Genomic DNA, 26,836 nt, shown 5'->3' on the forward strand with positions numbered 1-26,836 from the left:
AATGACCTTTTCAAAGTACTTACTATATCCAGTCCTACTTAAAACAATAAAACCATAAATTAGTCTTCCAGGATTGACTTTAAATTACAACACAGATACACTGGGTTGTGTACAGTATGTTATAGGATTATGTTATATTTAATCTTTCTCATAGTTACCAACTCTTACTAATCGATGAGCAGCCAAAGACATTTTTTTGTTGCTAAAACAGGAATTCAATATAAAATGAGACTAAATGAGCATTTTTCAATATAAGTATCTTGTATATTAAGGAATAATAGCCATCTTGGCTCTCAGAGTAGAAACATATGTTGACAACGTCCATTTGTAATACATACAGACAGCAACAACAGAATAAAATGCCAAGTCCACTCAGGAATTAAAGCAATAGGCATACTATAGCCTTCAAATTACAACTGTCAAACCAGGAGGAAGTGTGGGCTTAGTGTAATAGCGTAATGCGGTTTTTCATATTCATTGAAGAGGAAACTGGCTTTACTGAAATCGGTGACAAAATTTCCACAAAACAGAACCATGATTTCTGATTGCTTAATGAAATAAGAGCTAAGAAGAAACTCTTACATGTAAAGACCCGCTGCTCTGCAAGGAAGTTTTCTTGGCGATGGTACCTGCTGTTGAAGCCGGTAATCTCTGCACGCATTTGCTCTGCCTCAGCTTCACCTTGCTAAACAGGAATCTGTTGTAGTCTGCAAGTCATTGAGGTGCAATATCAGCATCTTGAAACCAAGGCAATGAGCCATACAGATGGGAAAGTAATGTTATTCTGAGCTCAGTGCTGTGATAACAAAGCCACGTGGATTTTTGACAGCAGTTGGTTCATGTGTGATTGTTAGTGCCTGTATATTTTAAAAGTACATGAATAGCCTAGTGATCCAGATGGCCCAACAAAATATAATAGTTTCTCAGAACTCTGTAGTGCCATGTTGATTATAATGGTGATCATTGTTGAAGGAGGACCTGAGAATATAATTTTCTCTACTTTTGTGTGACCGCCGAAATCCAGATATCACTGTGATACGTTTCTGCACTTTTCTCTGTAGTTAATGATCTATTTTCAGAAATACAAAATACTTTTAAGAGCATGTCCCACAAAGAGTAGAAGAGAAACATGCATGAAATTGAAGTTCAACATAAAACATAGCACTATCTGAATAATAACTAGAAAACTATGTTAAAAATCTTTTGACAGAGAACAGAAGAGTCTATGTGAAAAATATACATAATTTCACACTATAAATATTTCTTACTGCTCTTACTAGAATATCTTAAAAACCATTATCAGTAGACGTGATTATTTATTAAAATAAGTAAATGCTGATTTATTTTTTCACTTTTAAAGACTCAGCTACTGATGCATTATTTTCAGACTCTTTCTGACCAAGTACTGATGTCACTGATAGTTTAAAAAATTTCATGAATTTTGCAAACAGTACAGAGCAGTGATGCCATTATTAGGGGTAATAGTTGTTTTGAAGTCTCAGATGCAGTGGTGAAGAGGCTCACAGTTGATGACATTTGACACTTCTTTTCAGCTGTAGTCAATGGTGCTGATAATCAGCACATCCAGTTAGTTCAAATACCTTTCATGCTTTATGATTAACAAGCAGAATTATAACTGAATAGATTACTGCCTGACATCTCTAATTGTCCATACTTTTTTTGTCTTGCAATGTTCTTACTGACCATATGGAAAAGCAGTGTACATTCTTATTGTATAGATTTTGTCTACAATACAATACATTTTATTGTATACAATTTTTTTCCAAAAGTGGTGTAGTATTTCTTTAAGCAAAAAGATTATATTTTTTCTTTTCTTTCAATGGAATTTAACTTGTGAAACATCATTTTTCATTGCAAAAAATGTCAACACAATTGTTTAAGCAACCACTAAAGTGTCAATTGATCGGTGTTACCGTTTTGTTCCTCCTCAGAAGACTGAGTAGCTGGTCTAGACAACACCAAAGTGGGCATGAAATTCTGACTGTACTGGAATCAGCAAGAATTTTACTACTGATTTCAAAATGATGATAATTTCTCTAAATGTCAGGATCCTCAACATGCTGCAGTATCAGAAGAAGTTTGCTTGAAGATGTTGTGGTCATTGTTAGCAATAATAGCTTTGTTTTGTTCTGCACACAAATGGTGTTGATCTGCGCCTGCTGTAAGCAGCGCCTTTCAAAAACTTGTATGTGCAAAATAGCCATGCAGATAGACTGCAGCCTGAAAGAAGCATTTCCTAAAATATGTCATGATGCTGAGACTGATCCTTCGTGGTGCTTGGTTTGGATCTGGAGTTGTTTAATGTCACAGAGCACCTCTGTTTACTCTGCATATTAAAGATTCTCTGTAACATAGCCACCTTATAAGAGGATTGCAAACACATGGAGATGACTTGATGGTTTTCTTTGGAGCTGGGTCCCCCTGAAAATGACCATTTCTTATCTGTGGTTTGCACTGTGTGAGTTGATGATTGTGCAGATAACATTGATATCTCTCAGAGCTTTGAAAAACAGTTAGAAAGTCGGGTGTCTCATAGAAGAGTTGGACATGTTTTGGGGACTTAAGCACAGCTGGTTAATGTTAAACTAGCATTTGTATTTTGTATTCAGTATATTTGTACTCTTTTGTTTCTAGTTTTATATCTAAAAGCATGACCTGAAATTTTATTTCAATATTTGTGGATTTTTTTTTATTACACGTACCTTGGGTTGAGGCCACCAAGAGAGAAACCAGATTAGTTTTACTAACTACATAATTCCTATCTGGCTTTAGAATTCCCTCGCGTGGAAGTGATCGGAGAACAGGCATATGTTTTTCTGTTGTTATGTGCTTCGCTATGCATCCACTTTTTCCCCTTCTTGGAGACTGAGTACTGGGCTAGATGAGCCTTTGGTCTGGCATACCACTGTCACTCTTATATTCTTCCATAACCCACGCAGACAATGTCTTGTCAAGGGCTAAGTTTTGAGAAGTTGATTCCAGTGTTTATAGGCCATATGCATTTTACAAAAAGAAAATGACTGAAGAAACGGCCTGTTTACCTGGCTCAAGCAAAAAGGTGACTCATAAATAGTGATACAGAATTTTGTCATTATCCTCTTGCGTTGGCTACAGAGCAGTTTCTTAATAGGGTTTGCAACTTACGCTTCGTAAGTTCACCCTTATGGGATAACAAATAGATAGTGAATAGATTTCAGGAGAATCTTGATCAAGCCAATTTTCTCTCCTTGTTCATTTAGAAATAAAGTCTGTATTTCCTTGAAACATGAAATCTGCAAGATAGTCAGAAATAATCGGGTTCAGCATTACTTACCCATGTAAATTCTGTGAACTCAAGACATCTCTGAGGCATGGATCAAGCAGGAGAAGGCGTAACATGAAAATAGCACTCTTTCCACAGCACCTGTGAAGAGCTGCTCTTGGAGACAAGACATAAGGGTTTATAGAGTTGGGTCTGACCATAAGCAACTGTCCTTACAACAGCTCTGCAGCCACTGAATTGTCATTCTTAATGATGCGATGTTACTGCTTTGCTGTATTTGCCATAGTCAGAATTTTCTTCTGTCTGTTTCCTGTCTAGTAAGCTTGTCCTCCCTGCAGAGGAGGTTAATGGAGTACATTCGCGTGCAGTTTTACAGTCCTTTCCTTAGTTTTTCTTCCTTTTGCAGATTTTCTGATGGAAGCCTGCTTTTCCTCTCTGACAGGCTCAAATTGTAAAATGTACTGTAGTTCTTGTTCGGCTACTACAGTATTCCCAAGGAACACCGTGCATTTCCTAGATGTCATAAGGAGGTGTATAGATATCAGAAGAATGCACTGAGCCATTTGGGGACTATTCATCTTAACAAAAGAAATGCCATCAGTTCTTCTGGAGAAGGTTTATAGATTTCTGCAATCTTAAGTGGCAGTGTTATAACTGGATTTCCTCAACATTGTATTTGGTGTTATTTCAAGTGACAAAAGCTACAGTCTCTGATGGCCTTGGACATTAACTTCACTGACTGCTTTGATTTTTTTAAAACTTATACAGGGTCTTCTGTTGCCAATTCAGATACCTTAGTTTCTATTTTTGGGGTCTCAGCTGACAGTTTTTTATCGCTGTGTTTAAGAAGACATCTTTTAAAGGGTTTAGGAGAGTTATTCAATGCAGCTGGTCAAATGGTAAATGTCTTCTATTTCTTCCCTTGTAGTCTTTGTTCAATTTAAATCGAAAGGCTATATAGATGAAGAACTTTCTATTTTGTAGCTCACTGACAGGATGTATTAGAGCAGAAAAGCATAGTTTAAGCTTTCAAAAAAGTGCATGCTGTTGCTAGGTTCAAATGGGTACCTGTATTGTGTCTACATGCATGCAGCCTGATCTATAATGGGAAAACAGCAACCCTGGGGTTAGAATCCAGTCTGCTCAGACAAAACCTGTATTATCTCAGTGCATCAGTCAGTAGAACAAATTGAAAAAACTTAATATTTTGATGGAAAAAAAAATGAAAGTTTTCTTAGTAGAAAATGTTCCCTTTTTCACTAATTCTATCTTGACAATTTCATTTTGAAAGAAAGTTTCCAGCATCTGGAAGTCTTGTTTTCTCTTCTCCTGTAGAAAGTTGAAAGTTTTACTAAGGAGAAATTTACATATATTTATTTAATAACTGCTTTATGATGAAGCAGTTTATTAGGATACTCAGTTCATCTTCAGCATTTCAGTTCAGTTTCTCCCCTGAAGAAAGGTGTTAATCTGTCCCTTAAACTAAGAGAGGATGCAAAATGTATTTCTTTTATGAATGTTGTCATGCCTTAGCAAATAGTTCAGAGACTGTAAACTTGCCCTGGAGCCATTTCTTCTTATACTGAACATGACATGGTCTCCATTTCTGGGCCACAAACTTGGAGTGAAGGAGTACAGGAGAGCACATAAGGATATATTTGCTCTGTCAAATAACGTAGCTCACTGGTTTGTTCCTTGGCTCTTGTCCCTGATTATGCACACTAGTAGTTCACTGCCAGACTTTCTGCTGAGGTAAAGTAGCTGTTCCCCTTTTTGATGTACCTGTGGCAATAGTCTCCTCCATGGACTTCTTCCTGCAGACTACATGAATGAGAAAGCAGCAGATTTATAGTCCTTTAACTTCCAAAGTCCCCCAGTGGTATCTTGTCAGACAGACCGGTGCATGCTTCTCATATCCTTATTTATTTACAAAACAGCACTTTGAACAAGTTTCCCCTTCCTCTCCAAAAATGATAATTATAATTCAGTAGGATCACTGTTGGTAATGCAGGATTTTTGGATTTTTAAGATGTATAGGAATAACCACATTAGAAATTACCAAGGCTAAATAAATTCTTGTCTCTATGAATATTCATATACATCTCATAAAAATTCTCTGATCTACATCAGACATTCATGAACAATCCATTTGGTGTTCACTGCATAGACTAGCAAAACATAATTGCACTTTGCTAACATATTTCATGTATGCACTTGTAAACGTTTCAGATATTTGTATCCTAATCATGTCTTTTTAAAATCATTACTTTCTTCATTTCTCCTTCAACTTTTGATTAGTGAATTTATGCGGAGACACAGCTGCAGATTACATTTACCTAACTAGAGTTCTGATTTCACTGAGGTGGTGGTACGGTGCAGTAAAGTTTGCATCTCAGTGCATGTGATCCTGTGCCAGGGGAAGTGGGTCCTGCTGTTATGTTTCTGATTTAATGGAATGACTGTCATAGTTTTCTTCAGTAGCAGCAGAAGAACTTGCCTACCTCTGATGGCTGCGCTTTAGGAAAGACACAAAAAATTAGCTAAATTGGAGTGATTCCATCCTCTCAGTCCTCACTGAGGCCTACAGGCAACTGTGCTTTTTAATGCACAATTTTGAGTGATTAAGAGCAATGTTAGTAATGAAACATTCAAAAAGGGCACACAAGCAGATGGTTAGGGTAAGTACAAAGTGGTTTAAAACATCAGATCACAATCTAAATTTGAAAAGAATAAAACTGCTGCAAATGCCAGCCTTATATCTGACAGACTTCAGTGGGATCCAATGTGATGTAAAATTCCTTTTTGCCAGACACTTGCAGAACAGGGTTTAGTTAATTTCTGTTAGTCGGTGGTTTGGCCCAAGGTTCAGTTCTGCTGTCCTTCCCTGAAAGAGGAAAGGTGGAAACCAGTAGACAGTCCTACCAAGGTACAACGGTAATTTTCTCTCACAGTAGAAGGAAAGATCCATCCGTCCCTTCCAGGTTCTGTGTGCAGAATTACCTGGTGTGGTAGACCTTTGAGGCCTCTTATCAGCACAGAACACTTCTGATTTCAGAAAATGTCTGATTTGAAATATTAAAATTACATTTTTCTTTATGAAGTGCATTGTTCAGTGATCTTTCTATCTTTGTCTACTAGGTTTTTATGTCAAATGCAAAAAAAGTCTTTGTTGGTACCCTGTCAATCTTGTCCTTGAAAGGAAGAAAATATCCTGACTTTGTACCAGTGCTGCGTAGTGCTTTCAGGAATCCTTGAAACTGAATTTGGAAAACTACCTCACCTTTGAGGTACTGTTGGTTGGAAAGCTTTCACCACTAAGAAAATTGCTGTTCTATCCATATTTGATACTTTCCATATCATCTGTTATGTGAAATACTGGATTCAATTCAATATATAAAAATATCTGGGAATTAAAAGATCTTGGAATATATCATGTTACAGTAGGTCTTCTTGCTACCTAACTTTTTTTTTTCTGAGTATCTAGCTTCATAATTATGCAGTTTTCAGATTAATAACATCTTTTTTATCCTCAGAAATTACTAGTTCAGAATAACAGAACATGATGAGGATTGATAACCAACACAAAAGGTTAGCAGCCATTAGCAAAGGAAGCCATATATATTGACTGTCCTCCAGAAAATAAGTTAACAAATTCCATAATAGTTCTGTGATCCTTATGACAGATTAAAGAATTACTACTGTCTTATTTAATTGGAATGTTTTAGTAAGTTTACATATTTTATGTTGAAAATAGTATCTTAGCACATAAATTCTGTATGTTGTGGTTACTACTATTTTTCCTGCACTCAGAAATTGTCATTGTATTTAAATGTGAAGTCTTTAAAACTGTGAGGACACAAAAATATTTTATGAAAATATGATTTAATTGAAATAATTTAAAATTTTATGAAACATTAATCATGAGCAGAATGTCTGTATGGAACATTAATTTGAGGCAGTGAGAATAAGCAGCTGCAGTTCCCTGATACAGTATCTGCAGCATTTATATTAATTATCTCGTAACATAGACTAACTGAAGTAGAAAATTCATTATGTTTAGTTAAATAGTAAGGAAATCAGAATGCTTTTATTTGTTAATTTCAAGGTATCTTCCCAAAATCATTGGCCCTAGAGGTAACAGATGGCTAATAAACTTCATGAGCTTATAAAAACAGAAATATACATGTGAAGTTTTTCAATTCACAGCCTTTTTTTTAAAAAAAAAGTTCTGCTTATAGATATGGGACTGTAAAAGGATGACTGAAATGACTGTCCCATTCTTTACTTACAAGTTTGCAGGGCTTTTGGTCCTGTCAAATTTAACGCTTTTCATGACTACATTTCTTTTTGCCATATGTTATTCTTTCCATTTGTGACAGAGATGTTACAGAGCTAGAAATGATGCCATATAATGCAGGAATTGTAAGGCATTTGCATACAATTTTAGTTCTGGTGTTCGTAGACATTTAGAGTTAGCCAAATGAGGACTAGCCCTTAATCTGGAGCCAGCAATTGTCAGTTGAGGCAATCAGTTCCTCAGAGCTAAATTCATAAACCTGTGCAGAATGGCAGCCTTGTAGAGTACTGATGCTGAGTAGGTAGGCTTTGTATAGCGTTCCAGTTTATTTTAATAGATACTGTTTTTAAAGGCAGCACTGAATTCTAATGGCAGTATTGGAGTTGTATTTTCGCACAGGGCCCGCTGGAAAAGAAATACATTTAAATGCACATACTGGATATGCAGCTAATCAGTGCATCTCAGGTAGATGAGTATGGAGCAGCCATACAGTAGTACATGAAAGGTAGGTAATGCATTGATAGGGCATTGGACTACAGGAGCATCATCTGTGGAATGCTCTAAATAATCCTTCTCACAGTTGAGCTGGAATTACTTCTATAACCAGGTTTCTGGACGTCTAACAGTCCAGGACAGGTGGGTGCAATCCTCAAGTTACAGCATGGGAAAACGCTCTTGTACTTTTCAGGGAAAACAGCATAGAGTTACAAGATAGCAGGTTGTTCCTTTTAAAGAAGAGTAGTCTTTCATATAGTTGGGAACCTTCATGTGAATGGCATGGTTATCACAGGACATGAATGTCTGGGCGCCGCCCTGAGCAACCTGATGTAATTAGACCTGCTTTTAGCAGAAGGTAAGACTGAATGACTTCTGGAGTTCCCTTCCAGCATAAATTATTCTGTGATTCGGTGATCATATGGAGTGGTTCCAACACACAGAAAACTTTGGGATGATCAGAAGTCTTGCTTTAGCACACGCTGGTTGTTAAGTTACCCATCTCACGTGGAGTGATTCCTAGTTTGCTATAGGAGGTGGTTGGTTCGTACCCTGTGCTTCAGATCATCCATATGCTCTCTGTATATTTGCTTCTTGGTTATTTTATTATATATGTGAATTCATGAGTATAGTTCTGCCCGATTTCATGAGTTTGTATGTGCTGGGGATGATCTTCTACAGTTCTGTTTTTAGGGGGTATCGTGAAACACATGATAGAGTTACGTGGCAAGCACAACCACATGAGGCGATAATGGAATACCATGTTGCATCTTGGAAGTGTGCCTTCTGGCAGGGCAAGGTACTTCCTATCTCGCTCTGAAACAAAGCCTTAATCTTTCTCCTACAGCTGAATCCCAGTGGCCGCATCATCAGTAAATCATGGTTTTCAGGCTAACTGGTCATTAGTGGATTTGGGAATGGAAGTGTCATATTATGTTGTTATGTTATATAAAGACTTCAGGAGTATTGTGGCTGCAGGGCACAAAAGAAGACAGATCAATGGCGGAATTCTACACTTAAATTACTGATAAACTGTGTGCTAATAATTTCTTCAGGTTTATATAGCTTCCTTCACAGTTGTCAGGCATTCTGCTGATAGAGTTGAATAGTGAACTGAGGTCTGTGGCTGAAAAAGAAGGTGAAAATATTTCTTCCCAAAATAAACGGACTCACAAGTTCTATCTACAACCTTGTGGTACCATATATTATTGTTAAGGATGGTACATAGTGTGGGCTGTGTTTATCCCTTTTTTCTAAATCACTTTTTGACCCTTCACTTTAAAAAAGCAACTCCTTAATACAGCAGTATTTCAGTTTGCTTATTATGTCAATATGATAATGATTTGCACTTGTTAAAGTACAGATGATTTTATATATATGTCTCTGTGTTTATATAAAAAGTACACACTGTTAAAATAACCTATTTGCTGTTATGTCAGAAAGCTAAGACTGGCTTAAATATGTTAGGGAATTCAATCCATTATGCTAGTCCCAAAATATGTTCTGCATGTCTTTATAGCTTTCAGTAGCACTATTTTTACTTCTTCATCAATTATCTTGAGTTGAAAGGCACTGAAAGAACACATACTGATTAGCATTTTCAAATATTCTACTTCCAATCAGTAAATTATATTCAAATGCCAACACAAATTGTAACATTTACTGTATGTGAAAACAAATTGAACAGTTGGTTCCACCTAACATTTAAATAATATTTATTATAAAGATATTTCTGGATTGGGTACCTATAAGTTTATTAATTTATTGCATAACTGCATATGTTGGTTTTAAAAGACAGTCAGTTTTTATTACTTCAAATGATAGAAGACTCCAGTAACCTTTGAGCTAGTGACTTCATTTTACCCTATACTAATTCTCTTAATGGCTACTAGAATTGATTGTAATAGCAGGAATGCCTTGCATTGGCATTAGACAAAAGCAGAAGTACTTCTTGGCAGGTTCCTGAGTGGATTCATGTGATTTAATATGCATTTTTTGATTACTGTCTAACCTTCTACAACCTTTACTGTCTGTCTTTCACCATTAGCAATTCATCTCCCAGTCTATCAGGTGAAATAATAGTCTGAATAGATCTGAATTACCTCATCTTGACCTATTTTAAATGAGTACAGACCAATGCGTGCAATGATTTCAGCAGCCATGTATCTTTAGAAGCTAATCACCGGGACAAAAAGTCCCTAAACATACTCTAGAATTCACCAACCCATTAATTAATATAATTTTTCATCATTTAGCATAACCCTGAGCAAGCACGTTTCAATGGCAAATGGCATTCTAGTGAACGGAGTGTTAGGCTGATCCTCTCTGTTACAGAATAAAAAGGTTTATTCACATAAATCCATGTGAATTAAGTTGTAGTGCTGAGGCAGGTACTAACTATACTGAGACAAGATGCAGATCAGAAACAAAGCCAAATGTAGGCATTTTCTGTAAATATACCTGATTTTTTTTGTGACTTAAAGATTTTGCTTAAACGTAACTCGGGGTTAGGTTCTGCAGCCCAGCTCCTCTGAAAAAAAAATTGTGTCTGTAACAGTGCTAATGTCTGAATACTAGTCTCTGCTTCTTATGACTTTCTGAAAGCCACTTTTTAGGCTGAAGTCTTCTACATATGTTCTGTGTTCATCTGAATGTTCTTGGAAAATTGAACAAAACTTATTTATAAGTTTCATGTAAGTGGGATTTAAATGTTTTTGTTATTTTAAAGGTTATTTTACTACTACTTATCTTTTTACATGTCAAAACAGAAATAAAAATCTGAAGTTTGATAAGTGCTTTTAGAAAAAATTTGAAGTTATTTGACATTCAAAATCATATCTTTAGCATTTGTAGGATGTTAGAAAGTATTTTATACTTTTTTAATAACCCATGTGATAAGAATCTTCAGTTTGTCTGTGTATGTATGGCTGACTCAACACATGGAACATTAAATGGGATTCCTTCTCTACTCTGAGATCCTCAGTTTACTCAGAATGTACAATTACTGCCTTAGTCATTTTGACCACAGTATAGACATATGACTTTATTATGAAACAAAAAGGAAGGGAAAATTTCGTAATAATATAATAATATATTAAGAAGCAGTATGGAATCTGTGTACTAATTTGATATAGAAATGCTCAAAGAGCTGATAACAAATAAAGCTAATATCTAAGAACCATCATTTTTTATTCTTTGAATGACCTAACAAATGCTGTTATTCCCCTGCAAGTTTAATCATATATGTTTATGGGCACTGATATATGTGGCAAAAATCAATGTACTTTTTAGCATTACTTCCATAGATGCATCATTCTTTTTTTGCTGGACTGAATGTGCGAGCAATTAGTCTATTTGTGTGGGCAGAAATATCCTTTGTTACCAAAAAATAGGCTGTCCATGGTGACAGGTACAATGGAGTCGTTGCTGGCTATCCTCTAAGTATGTATTTTTTCGTAAATTAATTTAGTAACTAAAAACCTATCAGATCTGCTTGCTTTATGCTTCTTAAATAAGACAGTAACATACTTATTGCATGTATTCTTCTGACGATGAATTGGCTGTTAAGGAATCTGAACTTTGTATATTTAGTATTGTTGTCTTTCCTTTGTGCTGTGAAAATTGGGTGCTTCCTACTTTTTAAAGTTTCAGCCGAGAACATTTTCTTTCTGGATAATTTTCAAATCATTTCAGGCGTGGCTTGCGTTACTTGCTGTCTGGTTCACTGAAATTATAAGACGATTAATAGAGTAAATAATCTTACCCTAGGGTGATGCAGAATGTAACACCATTGGGCGGTGCTCAGTCTGCTGCTGTGCAAGCCCAGTTCGAGGTGTTGGTGGGAGAAGGAAGAGGCTGGTGCGGGGGGCTGCAGTGGGAGCAGGACCCTAGCCCAAGCAGAAAGCACAGGATTTTGGGGGGGGGGGAAGGGAGAGAAAAGGAAAGAAGAGTTCACCCAAAAGTCTTAGAACAGTGAATCTTACCCACATCTTGTTTGGCATTGAAGCTGACAAGCCCATCACCGCCTCCCAAAAGTTCTTATGCTACTTCCCAGACTTACTTTACCCCAATTTTATTCTTTTATCACCAAAAATATTTTCATCCTGAAAAGACATTTTTTAAAAATTGAACTTTTTGCAAGACGATAAGACTTGAGACAGCTCTGTTCAGCAGACTGACAGAGATGCATAGATATTTAGGCCATATTTATTATTCAGTAGTCTACTTGAAGTTTGCACCACATATATAAGCTCTTAAGGCAAAATTTCCCACTGGACTGGACCGGAGTATGGCACTTGCCCGGTAAGCCAGAAATTATGCTATTTTCATAACTTCAGGATGACTGCTTGATGTGCCACTCTACACTTGTTGTGGGGTGATGAATAGTTTGATCAGATTGATCCAAATAAAAAAAAAAAAAAAATTATTATTTGAATCAACATTAAAACAAGCAATATTCATGATATATTAGGTTATGTTAGACCCTATTCTTAGGAATGTTTGAACCATAGCTGTAAAGCACAATTATACAAAAACCTATTAAAGAATAACTTCGATCTTGAATTGTCCTATAATTTATTTTTAACTATTCATGCATACTGTACAAAACCACTTTACTGTAAATTTGTAAAATATGGTTTCTACCGTATAACAGTTATATTCAGTTTTTCCAATTTTCTGTGCATACATATGACAGCTGTGGAGCAGCTTCCAGATTATTTTCCTAATGTAAGAACATGCAAAAAAGCTAATACACAAGTTCTGGTTTTATGTGTTTATAACTTAACATGCAAACAGGTTCATGCAAAGAGGACTGTTTCATGTACTGTGTTAATACCAGTTAAATTTATTTGGAATATCTTTGAAATATCAGTCATAGTATATTTAGAAGTACAATATTCGAAGCAGTAAATATATTACTGTTTAGCTCCAAACGTGAAAATACTATCATTTTAGAGCTTTTCTAATTCATATAAATATAGCATTTTAATGAAGAAAACATTATGCAAATTCAGTGTTAAGAAGTTGACTTTCAGGATGTCAAATGAATTGCTATTTATATAAAACATGTTGTAAGCACCATTGTGTGTGAAGAAAGAAGCATATGTGGTTCTTTTTCTCTCAAGTTTTGGCACACATGGCTGTGGTGAGATAGGACCAAGCTCAGGTTTTACTACCTGATCTACCTTTGGGAACTGTCAAAAGATTCTGCCTTTTCCTTTGAGAAAATTCCTCTGTCAAGCCACTAGTCCTCTGCTTCTCTGTGTTGCCTGTAACAGTAACGAGTGCAACTTTCCTCCTACTGTCACAGCTGAGGTAGTCCAAGCACCTTGTACCTAATAATTTAGGAAATGGAAGGTCTTGGCCCAAAGCTGCTCACATGCTAATCTCTTACAGTAGAAATATCTATACTAATTGAAGGATCTATTTGTCACTACTAAATACCCTATGTTCTTACATACTTAGATAAATCTGTCTTCTGCTTTGTCGTTTTCCAGTATAAAATATCATGTTCCAATATGGTCTTTTTTTTTTTTTTTTTTTAATGTATGTCAATTCTTATTTCAGGATAGTACTGGCTTTTTTTCCCAGTAATCACAATATAAAAAACTGATTTTCATCAGATTGTTTTACATTTCTGAAATGCTTCAAACAATGTAACAAAATATTTAGAGAGGGCCATATGCAAGAGTAACCATGGAAATGAATGAATACTGTCATCAGATGGTAGGGAACTGACTTTAAGGAGCTCTAACCAAAGCTATTTAACAGAAACCATAAAAAGAAAAATGCATTCTTAATTTTATTATTATTATTATTATGCTATTTTAATGTTAGGATAGCTAGATCTTGAAAAGTATTCTGGAAAATATTAAGTATGCTGAAATCTGAAACTTAAATTTCTCAGTGGAAAATTCAAAAACAGAGAAGGGAAAAAAAAAAAAAAAGGTGGAGGAGGGAGTGGGAATCAGAAAAATAAAATTCAGTGTATTTTACTTTCCGGCAATCAAATTGCATGATTAGTTGTTATTTAACCAACTCAAAACTATAACATAATTTAAGCATCCTGTGGAAATGAAATAATTGATATAAAGTTTCATGGTAAGAATTATAATTTGCTGGCTGCTTCAACCATTTCAATCTTTTTCTGAATTACTAGTAAATTAACTAAATGTACTTTGATAAAAAACTGTGATATCCAAATATTGAAATATGAGACATTGTTATAAAGCCACGCTTTAAATCCTTGCTGAGAACACAGTTTGTCCATGTAAATTGTTAAATGTGTGGATTAGTGTAGTTCTGCTACATCTCCTGTGTATATTCCACATATAGAAGACATCTACTTTCACTTGCCATATTATAAATACCATGAACCAAAAATTTACTATGCATTTAAATTAATAATACAGTAAATGTAATTACCTGCCATGTTTGAGAGGTGACTCCAGCAACTGAGTAACTATGGGGTGTAAAATAGGCGAGCGAATGATGATTTTAATCAGTTTGCTTTGCGTCGCCTTGATTTTTGAAGGTGATCTATTCCCGTGATAAAGTTATCAAAATCTTGAAAAGGAACCAAAAATTATTGCAGCTTTCTCATTCTTTGTTTTGAGATAAAAACCATAATTTAAATGGTCAAGCAAAATTTGGTGAAAAGCTTTATAAGAAGTTGGAGTTGGAAGAGTGCCCCTAATCTGAGATCTGATACGGGAGGTGTCTGATGCCCAATATGTACCATGTGTACCTTCTATTTTGAGAGGAATGCAATTCACAAGAGCACAGAAAATGTCATTTTTTTGCCATATTGTGCATGACAGTGGCTCGTACCAGACGCTGAAACAGCAAGCCATTTTATTCTTATATCAAATAGCCAGTGAGGCACTATCCCCTTTTCTTAGTGCTTTGTTTTTACATCTTAATGAGTTTATGAGATTATTAGCTTCAGTGTGTCTATTTGGCTTCTACAGAAGGGCTGCTATGTTCATCTTTCTGTTAATATTATTCAAGCTAAGCTTTTACTCATAGCTTGCACTTCATCATGCTCTCCCTTTTATATATATATATATATATATATATATATACACACACACACACAAATACATGGATATATGTGTGTGTCTGTGCCTGTAAATGGGTTTATATCCTGGCTCTGAGAAGGTCACCTCCGCATCAGAGGTTAATCAGAGTAGCACTGCATATAGACAAGTCAGAAGTAGATGAAAATAGCCAGATCAGTGCACCACATTAATGTAGCTGTGTTATTTCTGGGACCTGTGGTGGTATTACAAGGTATTGTGCGAGGTAGATAAATCAAAGTGGTTAGATGGCAGGTCAGGTACCCCTAACGACTGTGCTGTGCTCCATACCCTTTGATTCGATTCTAAATTCTTTCTCTTAAACCAAGGGAGGGTAGTTAGGGAAGGGAACAATATTATTCTATTTCACCTATAATGGGAGGGGGAATTAAAGAGGAACAGGGTGTCCCCAGTTAATATCTCATTCTTTATGCTGACCTGTCAGCTGGTGCAAGGACTGGTAAAAGAAGGTGGTGTAGCAAATGTAGGAATCCCACAGGTTTGAATTATGGTGTGTAGTCTTGGCTCAGGAGACCATTTTCATCTAGTTGTGATACAACATTTTTTGAGCATACATACCCATATATCATTCAAAATATTTTTTCCCCAGTTCTCTATCAAATTATCAGAAAAAAAAAATTGTTCTATTACACAAGAGTAAAGCACAATACAAGTTTTATAAAAAAGTCAGTTCATAATACATGCAAATATATGTATAGATTGCACCTATTTCTTTCATGGAGAGAATCAAAGTCGCAAGAGGGCCTTCAGCAAAGAATGTATAAACAAATGCTTAGAATGGCTGCTGTTGTACAGCCATTGATAGTTGTTGACATGACATGTTTCAATCTTACTCTAAAATACAGATAGGTCTTTCACAGTGCCGTTCAGTTTAATAAAGTGTGCTGAAGGCTATGTCACCAAATATTATGGATTGATCTGTAATAAAGGAAAAGTAAGCTGAACTGGAGATTTATTTTCAAGTGCATCACTTTGAAGCTCTGCTAGCTTAGGTATGAGCTATTCAGGTTGTAGCTTAGGCAGTCACTAGCAGACCTGGAAAACAGGCTTGATTTGGAAGCGATAACTGTTGACAAGGGCAGTGGAAGGTATTTTGTTACCTAGGGAAGCATACATCCAGTGCCTTTCCTGCTTTTGTCATCTTCCAGATCCTATTATTTATTTTGTCTTCTCCCAGCTTCTCTGAAACATGTGAAATGGGAAAACAGAGTTCTGGAAGGAATATCCGCTTGCTTCAAGCACACCTTTTCTTTGTCTTCTCCAGAAGCTTAATAGTGAAGGTGCATGGGCCTCCTCACTGCACATCTCTATTATCTGCTGCTTCTGCTGGCATCAGTACTAACTACCAAACACTTCAGCCAGTCTGCTACTAATCTGCAGCTCTTGGTGCTACAGATGCTCTCTTTGGTCTTACATGCTTTTTCAGCTTTGCTGTTTCTGGTCAATGAAGCCATCCTTTCTATCACCAAGTGGCTGTACAATTGCCATTTTGCAGTTAGGTGCTCACAGATGTTGGCTTGTAGAACTGCATTCAATCAAATAAGCTTTCAGGACACCCATGAAGCACTTCCTCTGTCAGTCCTATATCCTCTTTTCATGCTTCAGCATAGCAAAGCAAGTGGGGTGTTGCCTAAATCACATCTCCGACCTGTTCTGGTAGGGCTTTCATTACTATTGCTGTAATGAAACTCCAGAAGACTGCCATGGGTTTCTCTGCCACACAGCCTCATCTACAGTAAGATGTGAAAATATGTGTGCTAGAACTGTTTATAGGAGGTTGCAAAGGATGTTTTTAATTTCTGGATCTATATAATTGCATAATTGCTTTATACATTAGGCATTTATTTCTGAGGACCTTAATTGGGTTTTGAAGGCATACCCAAGTAATGAAACTGAACTTAATGAATTAAGGAAAGCTGTGGAACATATGTGTTTATATAATTTTATGTGTTTTACTTTTTTTTTTTTTTAGCATAGTTTGAAAAATTCTATTTAGCACCCAGGAGAAAAACATTAAACTGCTCTGTGTTTTGTTTTCCAGTGTGCAGTGACCTGGAATTCAGGGAGGTTGCAAATAGATTGAGAGACTGGTTTAAGGCACTTCATGAAAGTGGAATTCAGAATAAGAAGACTAGGATTGTTCAAAGGCCTGAAAGAACCAGTAAGAGATTTCTGCTTATTTTATGTTGTCTGATATTTTTCTGTATTTTTGTATTTCCATTGCTAAAACTTGCCTTATTCTCACGTGCTTTAAATAGGCATGTGTATGGAAACATAACTTTGTGCTTTTCTAAAGTTAATTTCTTATTTATGGCATAATACTGATACAAGATGTTCACTTTCAACATTATTTGGCAGGGCTTTTGCTTGTAAGAATGTATGGCAGCTACCAGTCACAATGCTTTCATTTTCAAATGCTATCAACTTGTCTATTTGATACAGCTTGATAATTAGCTGCTGTATGAGGAGACAAAACAGAAGAAACAAGTAAGGATTTTGAGCAACTTTTTCATAGAGAAAAGTAAGTTGCTGAAGGGCTAGCTCTAAGAAATAATGTACAGGAACTGTAATTATGTGTGACCCATTGTTGCTAGTCAATGCCCCTGAAGGTACTGGTACATAAAAACACATGAAAAAGAAGCTTGTAAGTAAAAAAGAATTCTTATGGATATACTTCAAATTGGAAAAGACTAAGGAGTACTAATGAAGTGGAAACAGTAGGGAGCATAATTTGATTTTAACCCCCTTAAAAGTTTAAACAGGTTTTCTGTTGTGGAAAGTCGTAAAGTTTTAAAAAATGATTATCAAAGGGCTTATTTAAAATAGTAATTGAAGTGGGCAACAATAGTTTCTAGAGTGATGTCCTACTGTGAAGGAGAGTCAAATTAGATTTCATAAGCCGTAAAACTCTAGCTCTCATTCATATGAAATTCAAACTATGAATTTCTCGAGTATGGTTCACAGAATTTGGCCACCACTGACTGCTTTCCTTAGTTCCTTAATTAACTTTTTAAGTATTTGGGATTTTCTTTTATTTAGCTTTTGTTTGATTGCTATTTGTAGCATTACTTTTGATTTTTTCAAGGAATCCATTTATTTCATTTAATTGGAAATGTCATTTCTTTGTGTAATTTTTCAAGCAAAGGAAATATGAGTAATTCTGTAAAACTCAGTGCATTAAAGATGATTCTGTGTTATCTGGGAATACTTTTCTTAACACTGAGAAAAAATGTTTCTGAGGTAGGGTGGTGATACAGTAGTGTCACTTTCTATTGATATTTAAAAAAAACACATTTAAAAACATTTCTTCCCAATTTACATTCTGGTTGGTGTCCATAACTGACGTGTGATCTGATTCTTACCCAGTAATGAAAACAACAGAAATACAAAGTTTGCAGCTTTTAAGTAAGCATTTATTGTCTCATAATAAATAAAACGTATCTAATAACATAGCTAGTGTTAGTACATTGCTCAGTTAAATGTCAGCTGAAACATTGCATAGGGTCCTGTTTCTTGCTGAATGCTCGCTTTGTTGAGGGTAACACACTTAATAGGTAAGGTCAAAAATGCAGCACAGCTGCTTAGGAGCCTGCTAATACAGTGAAAGCTCAAAAAGAAATTTGGGCCATGATAAACGAAGCAACTGTACAGCTATTAAGTACTACAGCATACATAAATGAAGAGTCAGTAATTGGGTTCTGTGTAATACAGGAATGTGAAGTTCATAATTAATATTCTGAATACATTGAAATGTAGTGGAGGCACAAAATTCTTAAGAGTGCAGGATTTTTCCCTTAGGCATTTTCCTTGACCTTTTTTCCTTAAGCACACAGGTGGCATTGATAAGACCCGGTATCTGTATTTGAGACACATATTTGTATCATGATGTCTATGTGGATATATTATACTCAAAATTATTTTATCGCTTGTTTGTCTGCAAATTTTTATTTTACAATAGCGATCAAAGACTGTGTTTAGACTGAAGATTTTAATGTGTGACTAAAAATGCAAGACTCTTGTGGATTTTTGAACCTTGTCATTTTTTTGGACCTGGAAATATGGGATCCAAACTGGTTGGTTTGTTTTCAAACTTCAGTGGTCACTTACTGTAACATTAGCAACACTTGTAAGATTAAGTGTTGTGTACCTAATGTTGATTTTACATCTAGTACATCCTAAATGCTCATGTTTTGGCACTTCATGTACAATTCTGAAGATAATGGTGATCTGCTTAGATTATGTAGACCAATGCAGCTGTGAGATAGGTAGGTAGCAGGTTGTTCAGTTACGGGAAGCACTGTGGTCTGTGGGCATGAGGAGCTCTTCTGCTTTCATTCTGACTAGCTTCCTCCAAAGTTTTAGGATTTGTGGGATCTTTCCTACCTAATCCGAACTAGTAAAGGAATCTTTCTAAAGCAGGTTGAGAGATGTATTTCCCTTTAAAAACCTTCAGATGAGGATCTTCTCTACAAATACGATTGTTCCAGTTGAGGGTCAGTTGAGACCCAGTTTTTAGAATTTCCTTGTGGAAACCTTCAAAGTCATGAAGTTCTCTCCTGTGATGGTATAAAGAATTCACATGTACTTTAGGAGGCATCTGAAATTTTAGGCACAAGTCAGGCTGGTTTCTACCCTACCAGTTTTTTGAGAGACAGAATCAGGAGTTGATTTGGATGACAAGAATAGTCTTTTCAGGGCCCTTTTTCATCAACAGGTAAAGAAATATAATCTGTGTGGAAAAATCTGTTTTCATTTTACTACTGATTTTAAATTCCCTGTGAACGTGGTGCTGTTGGAAATGTTTGACTTATATTTGTAACATGGTACCAGAAATTAATCCTAAACAGCTGGAATGTTTTACAAAATATTAATTGATTATTTGCTGGTTTTAAATTAGAATCTATGTTTCAAAGAATTATACTTCATCATCCTTAAAACAGAAGTTGTGTTGTTACAAGAATTTTGAAAACTTTGCTATTTCTTGTAGGTATGCTAGGAGGTAAACATGGAAGCTTGATAATAGGCTTTGGCATGTTTATTTTCTTTTTACTAAAACAAAGCAAATCAAACTGTAGAAAATGGTTACATATGAGTCATTCACTTTGCCCTATCTTTTCTTTTTCTCTTTAAAAAAGAGTTTTTCCACAAAACCCAAAGTGTTTCACAAAAACACTGTGTTTAGAGTCTAGTGTTTTAGTACTGTGGTCAGTTACTCATATTGCATGTATCTAATTGTGAAAATAAATTGATTTCAAATATAAAGCATCCTATTTGTGCAATGTTTACTCAATTTTATAAATAGCCAATATTGACTTGACTGAGTTAATTTGACAGGCTACTGCAAAAAGGCGGTGCATCTGTATACAGAAAGTGATTGAATGAATATATGATCAGTAGTCGTTTTCTTTCATTTGTGGATTTGGGGATGCAAAAATTGCTTTAAAACTGGTTTCGTTAATGCAACTATATGCTTTTTCTGGTATTATGTATATTTCTGAACTTCAACATTTCTCATTTGAGGCAGAAAATGATACTGATTCTTATGAGAATTTAACATGTTTGCTTGTGGTTTAGAAGAAAATATTAGGTCACTATGTCCCTGTAAACACACAAGGAAGCAAAAATAATTATAACCTTTCAACATGGTTAGGTACCTTTCTAACACCTTTAAGATATTCTTAAAACTGTTCTTCAAGAGCTAAGCTCTTGAGTAGTATCCCTAATGAAACCCCTCAAAGTCTGTCTCCAAAGTTATAGTGGGTCCCAAGACATCAGGTGCATTAGGTTTTAAGTATAGCAGGGAGGCCAGCCCCTATTTTGGGGATGTCTGAGAGCTCCACCTAGAAATAAATCTTGCAGAGAACTTTTTAATCATGTATAACAACCTTATAGTTAGCACATGAGACTTAGTGGTCTGTACAGAACAACAGCGATGACAAAAAGCCACCTGAAGGCAACTTCCCCTTTCAGAGTCCTGATTATTCTAGCACATCCCTGGAGTTGTTCATTACCTTTGGGGAGTTGAAAATATGTTTTGGCATCCATTTCCTCCAGGCTGTCCTTTATTCTTGTCATAGAGTTCCTTCCTCACTGAAAAAACATTCTGCATTTAGAAAAGCAATTTGTGACAACCTTTCTAGTTGTCTGTTTTCATTTAGGATTTTTCATATTTTAGTCTCTCTGTTGTCACTTGGGACAGGATTTATTAAAAGGTCTGACCAACGTAGATGTGGTGCAAGTTTACAGTGCCTTCCTGGTGCTTTTCAGAGTTGTTCAAGCTGTTAAATAATCTACATTGATCCACACAATCATTATTTCTAAACAAACCAAACAGTAGTGTTTAAGTTGTTATTCTGAAGCCATCAATATGCTGATAACAAGTTAAAAACCCTGGTAATTATTTGAAATATTCTAGTCTGCATTACTAGTAAGATTCAGCTTTGAAAAAAAAATGTGTCAGCTAAACAAAATTATGTAACTCTTGTAAAAAACAAAACAACATAGGCACTTTTATTTCCAAAACCTTTTTTGTGTTCAGATGTATTCAGATTGCATATATGTAGAAGTATCATTACTCTAAATGCTATATAAAAAGCTTAAATATTGTTCTTAGGCCAGTTATGGTCTAAATAAATGACACAAAAGGGAGAAGGGTACTTTACCCCCATACTAACATAATACCTCCATTATTATTCCCTTGTGGATGAGGAAATAAGGAATTGAAAAATTAAGTGAGATTTTACATACCCTAAAGTCTTTTAAAATATTTGTTCTATTTCTGTGTTAATTTTGTGTGACAAAACTCTAGGGAATTCATAGGGAATTAATGCAACAAATGCAAAGCACAAAAACCACTGTAGTCCCACAAATATTTCTGCTAACAGGCAGTCTATTTCTGAAGAATACTTGTGCACCTTGTCATGTTACAAGACGAAAGACCAGAGGCCAAAGATAATAGAGAATCTTCTTCCAACTTGGGAATAATATGATTATTTGGAGCCTAATGCACCAATAATTTTGAAAATAACAGAAAAATAGAAGTCTGGGAGAAAATTACTTAGCATTGGCTTTTCTAGAACTAGCATGGTGAGATATTGTTACACAAAAATTGCCAAATACCCTTACAAACTTGCAGCAGGGAAAAAAAAAATGTATAGAAAAGTGTAAGTAAAATTAACAATTTCAGATCTTTGCTTGGAGGTTTTTACTTCATTCTGACTATCCTAAGTTCCTTATTGATAAAGAGACACAGCTGACATTATGCAGATATAAATTAAACTCCCTGATCTTCATTGCTGAAGCGTGTTTGGAAACTGATGTACAGATGGAACTCACAAATAGAACAGTAAGTTTTTGCTTACCCTGTCAGTACTCTCCCGTACAGTTATTGTATAGCTACAAGATATTAAAATAATTGCAGTTTTAAACATCATTTTTGATGTCTTGAAAATTCAGACTGCCTGAGAATTTGACTACTTCCTGACATTGTCTCAGAATATGTCCCATAAGCCGTACCGCAAAGTTGTACAGACTGGCAACGTGAACCATAGTTCTAGTTTGCTAGGAAGAAAAGGTTCTTCTGATGCCTTTCTGCATGTGTCAGGTTAGTGTAAACCCAGGCAGGTTAAAGCATATAGCTAGAGTCTAGGAGAAATCCCGCCTAGAAGTAATCCTAAACAGGAATTTTAAATTAATACATCTTTACTTAAAATTACGACTTTGAGTGAACTAAATCAGTATTGTTGACTGAAGTTTGTTTTGACTAAATCTTTTGTACAGAATTATACACAATGACACATATATAGATGTTTGTTGTAGCAATTTATTTTATTTCTTTCTCCTCACATATTTTCCACTTTTCCTTAATGGTCACTCCCGTTAGGAGAATGGTCAGTCTGGTGTCCCACAGAAAACATTTAATCTGAACTGTCAAGTCCGTTAGCAAACTGGTACGCTCCAGCAATAGGATTCGTCTTGATTCCCTGCCCCACGCTCCCCCCTGCTAAAATTCTCTAAAACACTTTCTGGAAAAGGAGGGACTTCAGGATGCAAACTTTCACAGGTGTTTAAGGGATGTTGCAGCTGCGCTTTATTTCTTTCCCTTGTACTTTCTGTTGTAAAATGAGAGTCAGTTATCCTAGGTTTCCTCATGTCTTGCCCTAACCTATCTTGCTCTGCTCCTATCTGTGTAATCACGGTAAGCAGGAATATATTAAAACTTTAGAGAGGTGACAGAGAATGTTATGCCTGATGCTACCTCCTTCTTGAGCTAGTATGGAGCCGGATGAGTGTCACCTAGATTAACGCTTTTGTGAACAGCAAATATGACAGAAAGCATTCACACCTGCTAAGTCTTGTCTGTAGTCCTTCCTGCTCAGGTCTGTCTTGGTAAAACTACGTTAGGAAGGAAAACTTGTTCCCAGCTTGTGCACAGTATGCCTCAGGTGTGAGATGCTGGTAACTCAAGACTTTCTGATAGCCAAAATACTAGACAAATCTATCACAAGTGAAATCCTTGCTGTGTGGCCAGCACACTGAGCAAGTTAAAGATATGGTCCAGATGCACTCTAGCAGAATGCATGTGTGTTTATTCACATGTATGATTTGTCAGTGTGTTTAATTTTACTGGACAGTGTATTGGTCATGGAAAGAATCATGCAGTTTACTTTTCGTGTCATATTAGATAAACAATTTTTATACAATGCAAGATGTGAGCCGTATGTATGTGTGCTGGTTTGATTTCCACATAATGTCAAAAGCTGTCTTCCTCAATATACGTAAGGATTTATTACTTATGAGCTTAATAACCAGGCAAACAATAGTTTTACCTTGAAAATCAGATTATATTTACTAAGAGTTAAAATTCTCCCCTGAGAAATAATCAGGAACATTTCTGTTGGTTCCTTTTGAGGAAATGTTTTGAATGCTAGTGTGCAGGCTACGGAGGAAGGGTATATTTCTCAGTGATATTCCCCTTGGGATTGTTTTGACTGAGAAAAAGAGCTTAAACTGGTACTTCACATTTTTCTAGACAGTGTTCAGAAATAGCTGCATAAAGGCTCATTTCATTATGATATATGGAAATAGATTTCAAATAAGTTGTTAAAATGAGAGAAAAATAAAATCTTCTTTCTTAATTTAGACATCTGAGCAATTTTTGCTCTCCTCAGTACAATGTCCTGGTACTTAATCACCAAGAAGAAATTATTGTCCATCAACTATACTAATTTTCCCCCTTTAGACTCTGCTTTTTGTTTTATGTCAGAACTGTGAAGAAGATGTAAGAACGGCATTCCTGTTGGCACTCAAAGTGGTAATGTATGTAGTCTATGATTTGGGCAATTAATTCAATTAATTGCTCTAGGTCTAGGTCACCTGGTGATTTTGTGATTCTTAGTTCTGTATCACCTGACCCCCTCATGTGTCAAACCATGTTAACAGATTTAAACTCTAGATATGTACTTCAGTGCTTTCCAGACTCTTTCTCAAGTATATCACCTTCAAGAGTGACACCTGTATTATTTTATCAATATTGTAGTAGAAGAAGAAAGTCATTACAAAGAGAAAGCACTTCTGATAATCTCAAGTTTGGACAGTTCCTTAAAGCTTCTTTAAAATTGAACCAAGAATTTTACTTTACCACAGTAATCTCTTAAGGGTTTATAATGTGAACGTGGAACCGAGGTGGTGATCTTTATGTGGTGTAGCAGTTCTGGAGGAGGTGGACTGCTCCATTTTAGATCAAACAAAGCTGCTTGTGCTTGTGTCTCTTTTAACATCTGCCTGGTTTACATCTGAAATACTTTAGCCATTTTTATTTATTTCACCTAAACTAACATTTGATAGAGATTTCAGACATTTCTACACTGTACTGCAGTGACCGATAGTCATGAAAGAGTTTGGCTTGGTGAAACAAGCCAAATGAAAACTAAGAAGACATGTGATTTTCTCTATTTAAAATAATACCAGAGAAAAAGATAAAGAACTAAAAAAAAAAGTATAAACAATATCAAAAAAAACTGGGCTATAAATAAAAATGCAGACTACTTCAGAAGCAACTTCTGAAAACAGAAACATAAACTACTTGCAAGGTAAAGCACGACTAATATTTTAAATTATTACATCAAACAGTTATTTAGTAGAAAGCTGGACACCATGACCCACAATGCTTTTTCTCCAATATATGATGCTATTTAATAGATAGGTTATGACAACTTTAGTGTATGTAAACTTTATTTTTCAGGCTTAGAAATAACAAGAGAAGTTTCTTATATGAAATGTTACTGTTTGAAGTACATTTATTAACTCTGATGTGCCAGTTATATTCCTCTTTACTAGGAAGTGTATATCATAAATATCAGACTTCAAACTCTATATTTAAATATTAAACTACAGTTATGTTGAAGTTTAACTGGATTTATAGAAAACATTAGAAGATAATGACATTTTTCTGGTGCTTTCCTGTTATCCGTGATTTGTAATAGTCATGTGTTTTTTAATGATATTTCTCACTCCCATGCAAATGTTTTAATTTCAAGCTCTCCCTAACTAGGACAAATGTAATAGATAAAAATCCAGTGGGACGTCACTATTAGATACACTTTAAAAAATCTAAAAGCTATATAAAAAGAAGTGAGAAAAAAGTGAGAAATGGGAATAGAGGATGAACTCAATTCACAGGCTAATTCTAGTTGAGGGAATCAAGAAAAAAATAGGGATAAAATCTTCTGCAGATATATCATTCCAACCTTCACTTAGAGATGCATAAAACCTTTGACATGTTTAGGGGTCTTTCACTATTCTTCAGTTAAATTTCTTTCTTTTTAGAGTAAAATTTGAAAGTGACTGAGAGAAGTAAAATAACCTTTGGGTTTTCCCCGCTCTTCCTTAGCAGAGTTTCTTGAATACGTAACACTACTTTCCAGTATCCTAAACTACAGAGTACTTAATGATGTGAGCTTTTCCAGCATGGCCTCCAAATGCTAATTTAAAAATATTTTGTCCCAAGCCTGAAAGTGATGCTTCTTTCAATAAACTTACACTTAAAATTCCACATGCGGATGTATTGTCTACAATTATCTACTTTGGCCCACAACATCTGTCCCTGAATACACCTTTAAAATGACTTTTATGTTATATTCCCTTCTAGCTGGCATCTTGTTCATTAAAATCTGTCTTCTCATGGCTGCTCTTTTTCTACAACTTGTCTTACAGTTTGGTGAGCTGGCCAGAATGCCTAATTCAGAAAAATTTTGTGAGCACAAGAATAATTCCTCCCTACATGCAGGTACACAAAAGGCAGGATAGGAAACAGTATGTTTCACATCGACCCCTTTCTTGCACCCAAGGTCTTGAGGAGAATCTCTAGCTAATAGCAGACTAGCAGAGAAAAGAGGAATATCTTGGAAGTGTTAAGGGGCCTTCAGGAATGGAGCCTTAGAGGTAAATAATGTTATACTGAACACTCATCCTTAGACAAAATGTTTTAAGGTGGAGGAACCTTCCAGAATTTTTCAAATCAGAAAAACCTATTAAATAATTTTGGTATCCTTTACAGCTATAGCTAAATAGCACATCTACTATATATCCTTATTCATTTAGTCAGGTGCTGTCTCTCTCTGCTCTTCCTAATCCACAAAAAAACCAAGTTATTTTGTCTTG

General features: G+C 35.5%; 1 protein-coding gene across 5 annotated transcripts in view; it reads left to right on the forward strand.

Moving 5' to 3' along the window:
- SPOCK3 (SPARC (osteonectin), cwcv and kazal like domains proteoglycan 3) overlaps positions 1–26,836 on the forward strand; it is a 214,475-nt gene that overhangs the window by 174,839 nt on the left and 12,800 nt on the right. For 3 of the 5 annotated variants that reach the window (XM_042808123.1, XM_042808124.1, XM_032983958.1), the window contains one exon: positions 17,217–17,336. The exons of the other annotated variants lie outside the window; for them this stretch is intronic. In XM_042808123.1, the coding sequence (XP_042664057.1) occupies positions 17,217–17,336 (120 nt within the window). The remainder of the gene's footprint in view (positions 1–17,216; positions 17,337–26,836) is intronic. 5 annotated transcript variants of the gene reach the window in all.

Source organism: Tyto alba, unplaced genomic scaffold (assembly GCF_018691265.1).
Source record: "Tyto alba isolate M040663 unplaced genomic scaffold, T.alba_DEE_v4.0 Super-Scaffold_6, whole genome shotgun sequence".
Lineage (NCBI taxonomy): Eukaryota > Metazoa > Chordata > Aves > Strigiformes > Tytonidae > Tyto > Tyto alba.